The sequence below is a fragment of the Phaseolus vulgaris genome, chromosome 5 (assembly GCF_000499845.2).
Source record: "Phaseolus vulgaris cultivar G19833 chromosome 5, P. vulgaris v2.0, whole genome shotgun sequence".
Classification (NCBI taxonomy): Eukaryota; Viridiplantae; Streptophyta; class Magnoliopsida; order Fabales; family Fabaceae; genus Phaseolus; species Phaseolus vulgaris.
In genome coordinates, this window is record NC_023755.2 from 29,065,067 (window position 1) to 29,072,555 (window position 7,489).

Sequence of the window (7,489 nt, forward strand, 5' to 3'; positions counted from 1 at the left end):
ATCACAATGTATTACAATTTACAAACATGACACTACACAATTTCACAATACAAAAACTTAATTCAATTCAAAATGAGTACTATTGCAAACTTAGTTGAATGAAGGAACAACACATATCATTCTACAAATTTTACCATACAAAACAATTTCACCCAATAACTAAAAATAATCAATCTTCCCTCACTACAATCCCTCACACTAGCCCCCACACTCCACCTACATGCTCCGCCAACAATTCCTCCTCCCACAAAATGCTCAACCAAAAAAAATTAACTTCCAAAAACAAACCAATAGGAGAAAGTGGCATTTCCTTTGTTGGAAGCAAATACATTAATGATCACCAACAATGAACAACGAACCACGTCCAACATGATCAACAATCTATCAAATCACATATGCAACAATATATTATATAACTTAAATTGTAGAATAAAATTAGTTCTCTTCTTAATTTTCCTTGTGATAAGCAAACAATAATGAAATAAAGAGAGGAAGCGAAAATATTCAAGTAACTTCTATATCATTTTACGTTAAACCTAATCATCAACTTCCATAAAAAGAGTTCAAAACCATAAAACTATCAAGTATCATCAAACCCTAACCCCTCCATAATTTCTTTTAAGTGAAGAGTAAAAGGAGGGAACTTACTCACAAACAAAAACTTTTTTAGTGCTCTAAAGTATGTCTTAGCTATATAGTAGGTTGAGATCAAGAAGGAAGTTTAGGTGTCTTTGAAAATGGAGATGGGGAAGAAATGAGGGAGAAAAACATTGATGCTTTCTTTAGATTAAGGAGTGAATTTGAGGGGAAAGTGTGAAGAAAGTAAAGTTGTTTGAATTAAGGTATATAAAATAAAAATTTAAGGAAAGTTTGTGAGTGATATAATAGGTGTGATAGAAATTATACTTGATTTTAATGGACAAAAATATAACATTACAAATTTGCCTTTGTATTTAAAAATAATTAAAAAAGAAATATGATTTATATATTTGTAGATTTTTTGTTTGTAATTAAAATATTATTCTCGCTTTTTAGTAAGAATTGATTTTGAAAAAAAAAAATGAATTATGCAATATTGTAGGAACATGAAAACTTAGCAGAAAAAATATTTATTTAAATTAAAAATACAATTTTAATTGCATAATTGTAAAAGATGTCCACGAAAATTTGGAAATGCAGTAAAAAATTATTCATTAGTGCATTTATTATCAAATTTGAATTAATAAAATAAATGATTTATTTATTTAAAAATAAAAATTAAAAAAATAATGACAATTTAAAAAAAATAATAATAATTTTAGTTCAGTTTTATTCATGATTTGTAAATTTTATTTTTAAATAAGTGGTGATAAAAAATGTGGAATATTATTTATAAAATTAAAAAGGCAATAATGTAAAATTTATATTATCCAGATTGTTTTTCACCCTTTCATCGTGTATACGAGGAAGAATAAAATAACTTTCCAATCATTTTCATGCTCGTATTTCGATTTAATTTGCTGGATACAAATATGAATGATCCGCACCTTTCTTTATTCCTATACAAACTAGGTCAAAACAAACAAAGTGTGAAAAAGGATAAGAGGATGACAAATTTGTCTCTTACACATGTAAATATAACTTAACTTTCTATCGGCACCCTCCTTTTGACTGAGTCATCCCCTTTTCCTTAATTAAATATCTTTTTTATAGACAAGCCCAAATTTAAAGGCCCAAACTCTTCTCTCAATCTAAACTTGGGCAGTTTCTTCCTGCACCCCTACGTTTTTCTTCCTGCATCCCTACAATGTTATGCAAAGACTAAACTGTCCTTATTTTTTTTAAAAACCCTTAAATGCCCCTAATTCCTAAAAACCCTAAAACTCTCACTTTCATTTTCTTCCTCCCAGCGCAGCCGCAACTCCCAATCCAGATCTTCATTCCGTGCGACGCCATTCCAGAACTCCACATCTCTTTATGCTTTAGGGTGATATTGTCAACTTGAAAGTAAATAAAATTTATGGTTTTTGGATCTCTACTTCTATCTTTTTTTTTGGATTTTTGTTTCTACACTTCATCTTTAATATTTCAGATAATGCACTTCGGTAATTTTACGGAATAAAGAATCCTTATATGTTTGTTCACATTCTGAATTATGGAATCCGTAGAAATTTTGGATTAATGTTTCTGGTAAAATTTCGGATTTCTATTTCCGATAATATTCTGGATTGATAAATCCGTAGCACATTATTCAATTCTGGATTCATCAATCCGTAGCACATTACTCAATCCTGATCCTACTTCTCTACCTTGCTCCGCACAACTACAAAGACCCTGCATGCACCAACACTTGAGATGAATAAAGAAGATGAACAGTAGCAAAGAAAATCCAGGGCCCCTTTTCAAATAATAGATCAAGGTCAGTTTTGGAATTTTAAAAATTGTGGGGTGCAGGAAGAAAAACGTAGGGGTGCAGGAAGAAGAAGCCCTAAACTTGTTATTCTCACTCTTTTTTCTAACTACAACAAATTGTTACAACTTATGTTCTTATTTATAAATGTGTGAATTAGTCTAAAAAAATGTAATTAAATATAGTTTATGTTTATTTTTTAATTTAATTGTTATGGGATTGTTTTAGTTTTTACATAAAGGAAAATGAACTTATTATTTTTTATTTAGATGGTATAGAATTGGTTTAAGAGACTTACACTATATTTGTTGGTAGCTAATGGTTTTTTTTTTTTTTTTTTTATAGTGAGTGTACTATTAATTTTAGATTTAATTACTTATTTAGTCTCTATATTAAAGACCGAAATTCAATTAGTCCCAAGATTCTTAAAAAGAAACTCTATCATTTTAATTTTTTAAAAATAATTTAATGTGATTTATTTTGTTAGATTGTGCTTATTAAAACATATTGTGAACATTGAATTGAACGTGTTGCTATCAATTAAATCGTTCTAAAAAAAGTTGAAACCACTATTTTGAATTGTTTTTAAAAAGTTGGGATATTGAAGTCTTTAAATAACATTGGGACTAAATTAAACTTCTTAAGAAAATTGGGATGATATTGAACTTTTAAAATGTTGAGATGAAATTGATTTTTGTTGCTTAATGTAAAGATTAAAAGGGTAATTAAGTCTCAATAACCATTAATGAATAAAAAAATACTGAATCAAATAAAAAAATACTGAATCAATAATTAATTTGGAGAAAAGATTATTGTTACCTGGGTCCCAAAAGATGTATGTTTGTGAGCCTGTGATATCTTTGGTAGTGCATTTAAAACCCCGCATAAGACAAATTGTTTTCCTTGACTTCTGCATCATTTTTCTCTACTTCATCTTCCTTTGTGCGTAACCAATTGTAAGGAAGCTGGAATATAGGACCGAAGTTAATGTTGCTTTTTTGTACAAAAACAAAGTTCACAGGGTGTACTTCATCACGAGGGAATGGAAGATGTTGTCCCTGTTGCATCCTTTTAAAGTCATGTACATCTTTTTTGAATATACTCCTCATCCCCCATCTATGGATCTTAACACTTGGCTTGGCTTTAAATGAGATATGTGCTCCTGTTTTCACAAAATGACAGTGCTCTCTCGAGATATAAATGATCCAAAGATGATTTGATACAACAGAATACTGCACTTCCAAATCATGTTGCATATCAAAGTATTCTTCTGTATGCTTACTTACGAAAGAAAGATAAAATGAGTGCCATGAAGAATGACCAACCGCGGAACCATTGTTTCGCCCATATATAACACAAAAGGCAAAGCCCATCCAGTCTTCATCCACATTAAATTCCACTATACTTATAACCGAATCCCCTTCAAATCTTTTGGAAAACCACCGTGGAATTTCCAAACCCCAAGGAACAACAATGTCAAAGCCACATCGAAAATGATAAGATTCCTGACGTAACCACAAGGAAAAATCACACAAGTTTTATTATAATCAGTTCTACGAAAATAACCTATGTCCCTTTGACAAATAATCTCTAAAGACACTCATAATAATAAATTAAGCAAATATGTCATCCAAAGACAAAGAGAAGGTAGTAAAATGTGAACCTTAATTAGTCTGAAAATCCATGCAAGTTCCAAACTCCAACAATCCCAAGGTTTGGACAATATATTAGCCATCTCGGGACAATTGAAAAGATATAAGCTTGACCTACGATCACGAGAACCGGATACTGTTTTAAAATACCTCCCCCCTGATGTAGCTCCACCAATTGGAAGGTCAAGCAAAACTCCGAGTTGATAACAATCAGACAAGTTTAAATATGCTAGACACTGAAGCCTTCTAATGGAATCAGGTACTGAAACAAATTTGTTTCCGCGTAGATTCAATCTTTCCAGACACCTTAACTCTCCAATAGCATCAGGTACTTCTTCTAGATAGCAAAAACTTAGATCCAGAAGAATCAAACATTCCAAACGGGGGTTAGAAGCTTGTCTTGGGAGAAACTTCGTAAGTTTAGAACAGCCGCATAAATCTAGAGTTTGAAGAGATACCAAGGAATATATACGATCTGATACACTGACAAGGTTTCTGCAGTATCTCAAACTCAAGAATGTAAGATTTGAAAGGACTTCAATAGATTCATGAATAGTGGATAAATTTGAACAGTTATCCATGTCAAGGTACTCAATATGTGTTGCCCTTGTAAAATCTGGAGTGCTTTTAAGTTCTCTACAACCCGAGAGATGTATAACTCTCAGAGAACTCATGTTACCTACACGACCAAAGTCAATCATAACAAGATTGCAACAATTTCGTAAATTCAAGAAAGCAAGCTTCTTAAGAAGTCCAATTGATGAATGGACATATGATAAACTCCTACATCCAGAAAGATCTAGTCTTTCAAGTTTTATGATTCTGGAAAAATCCGGAGTCTCAACCAGGTCCTTGGAGTTGCTTAAATCAATCCTTTTCAAGTTAGGACAGGTCTGTGAAAAGAGAATAAACAATCATCTATTAGCATCTAATCTTAAAACTTCAATTTCATTATTTCTCTTGTAATTCATACTAAAGAGCTGAAGAAAATAATTTCATTTTGATCCGTTTGGTGAAAAAAAAATATTGTAATAATGTCATCCAAAAGGATGGACTATGATGACAATTACTTAAAATTAATAATACTTTTATAACAACCAACAATTAAATAATTAAATGGTAGACAAAAATACACTGAAAAAGATACTAAAAATAATATTTAAAATATTTTCACTAAGTAAATGTTTAGATAATCAAAATAATACTTAAAATGATTCCACTATTAAGTAACTTACTGATGTGAATGTAACTACAAGAATACATGATTCTTTGACATTCTTAGGAGCAACTTGAGCTGGTCATAAATGACACCTTACTTTAGAATTGGATCAATGTTCTAATTCAAGAACTCACAAAGACTTAGCACCAACCAAGACTCATATGGAAGTTCATATATTGTCAAATGGAATCAAAACACAAGGAATGAAGAACAAGAATTGAAAACTGGACAGAATTGAGAAACTAAGCTACTGAACCGAACCAAAATAAAGAAACAAAGCTGGAAAAAACAGAATTAAACGGTGCAAATGAAAGGAAAGACTAGGAAATTAAAAACTGCCGAATGAAATTGAAAGAACATGAAGGAAGAAGAACACTTATAGAAGAAGCTTGCTGGATTTTAAGAATTGGAAGACACTTCACGCCACTTGGTTCCTTGACCCAAGATAAGTGATGGAATGCCGCCACTTGAAGCTCACCATAGCTCACAAGATAAGGCAAAGGAAGAAGAAGACTCAAGACTCACAATTTCTCTCCAAATTTGAGTATAGTCTCTCTACTATAAAATTCCAATCTCAATTGTGAACGACCTAAGCCCTCCTTTTATAGGAGTAAGGGCTGGTCATTTACATAGCTTATTCCCTAAGCTACCCAAAAAGCTCCTAAGATCACACCCCCCTTACTAAGCTCACTCCCCAAGCTTCTAGAATTTGCTAAACTAAAGCCTAAAGATGCTTTTACAAAAGAGGTGTCTCATGTTTCCCTCTAAGCACCTTTCTAAACATTATTCTATATTATTTACAATTTAAAAGAAACTATAAAGAGAGATATTTAATATGAAGCCTATTATTTGAGAGTTTGTAGACTTCTTTATCTTTAGGCTTGATCTTCTCTTTGACTTCTTTTAATTTGTGAGAAGACTAGAAGGAAGAACTTCAAATGTGTAGGTGAAAATCCTCTTCATTAATAAAATCCTCTCCTAGTGGATATCCATCATACTCCCCGAGTTGGAGAGAATTCGTCCACGAATTCAGTACTCCTGCATAAAACAAAGTCAGTTTGCTATTATATAAGAGAAGACAAGAAGAAATGGGCAAACATGACTTATCACTTTGAAATTTTGGGAGTTCAGAAAAAGATGGTCTATACACAGACCATGTTGGAAAAGATTGTTTAGGAATGATATTATTTGGTAAAATAGGAGATATGAAAAAATCATCCTTAACATTCTTTATCCAATATGGTTTTGCCCCCAAGATCTTCTCCGCCGTTTTCTCAGGCACTTTGAGCCTGGCAGCTATGTTTGGGATGGCGATCAAATCAGCCAAACCCATCACAAACTCATACCTTGGGGGGCGATTACTCTCCCTGGGGCGCCCTGGTCCCTTGCTTTTATTTTTCTTAGGGTCTTAAGGATGACGGGTCCTTTGATCCCTCTTTCCCGCCGCCGCCTCCATTACCCTCTGAGGATGTACCCTTGCTTGGGTGCGCGGTTTAGCTGGGGCCACATTTCCTCTCTTCTCGGTGACCTCGCTCTCGGCGGCGATATGAGCCACAGCACGTCGCCGGATTTCGGCGAACGTGGCGGGGTGGCTCCTGATGAGCGACTCACTAACATCTCTTCGTCCTTTCCTGGCAAACGGACTATCCGAGCTCCGAATCTGTTCAGGAAATCCTTCAAGGACTCCCCTTGGTACTGCCTTATATCAAACAAGTCGTAAGACACCAACGGTGGCGCCTTGTTCACTATGTACTGCTCAACAAACATCTTGGAAAGCTGCTGGAACGTGGTAATGTGGCCAGTGGGTATACTGACGAACCAGTCCAACGCCGTTCCGCTCAAGGTGCTCATGAACACCTTACAATACACCGCGTCTGAGCCCCCTGAGAGCATCATCTGAGTATGAAACGCCGTGAGATCGGCTTCAAGGTCCTCCACCCCAGTGAAAGACGCTTTCACTGCCACAGTGCTAGCCGGGACCACCGAGTCCATGATCTCTTGGGAAAATGGCATAGGAAAGCTGCGTGGTGGGGATGGGGGTGCAGACCTGTCCCCTGTCGCACGCTCCTCCCGCTCCTGAAGGGCTTTGCGCAGCTCTTCGTTGATCCTGTTGAGCTCCTCGTTCCTTGCTTGCGAGGCCACCAGCGCCTCGTGCATCCTTTCCTGCTCAGAACGTGATGCAACCACGTTCTCCTGCAGCGTCCTCATCATGTCCATCACTTGCGTCAT

General features: G+C 34.7%; 1 protein-coding gene across 1 annotated transcript; it reads right to left on the reverse strand.

Annotated features, from left to right (window-relative positions):
• Window positions 1-1,456: 1,456 nt before the first annotated feature.
• LOC137834263 (disease resistance protein RPP2B-like) lies at window positions 1,457-7,489 on the reverse strand. The gene is made up of 4 exons (XM_068642325.1): window positions 7,118-7,489; window positions 4,053-4,934; window positions 3,209-3,894; window positions 1,457-2,313 (listed from the first exon to the last, which is right to left on the reverse strand). Exons 1-3 carry the CDS (start codon window positions 7,487-7,489, stop codon window positions 3,262-3,264), a joined length of 1,887 nt encoding a protein of 628 aa, XP_068498426.1. The 3' UTR covers window positions 1,457-2,313; window positions 3,209-3,261.

What these genes read in the sequence shown, in the direction of transcription:
- LOC137834263 (XM_068642325.1), bottom strand. Translation starts at nt 7,489, where the DNA reads ATGACGCAAGTGATGGACATGATGAGGACGCTGCAGGAGAACGTGGTT. An exon ending in CAGACGCGGTGTATTGTAAG is followed by an intron (nt 4,935 to 7,117) that starts GTGTTCATGAGC and finishes CTCTTTTCACAG; the next exon opens with ACCTGTCCTAACTTGAAAAG. An exon ending in GGATTTTCAGACTAATTAAG is followed by an intron (nt 3,895 to 4,052) that starts GTTCACATTTTA and finishes TGGTTACGTCAG; the next exon opens with GAATCTTATCATTTTCGATG.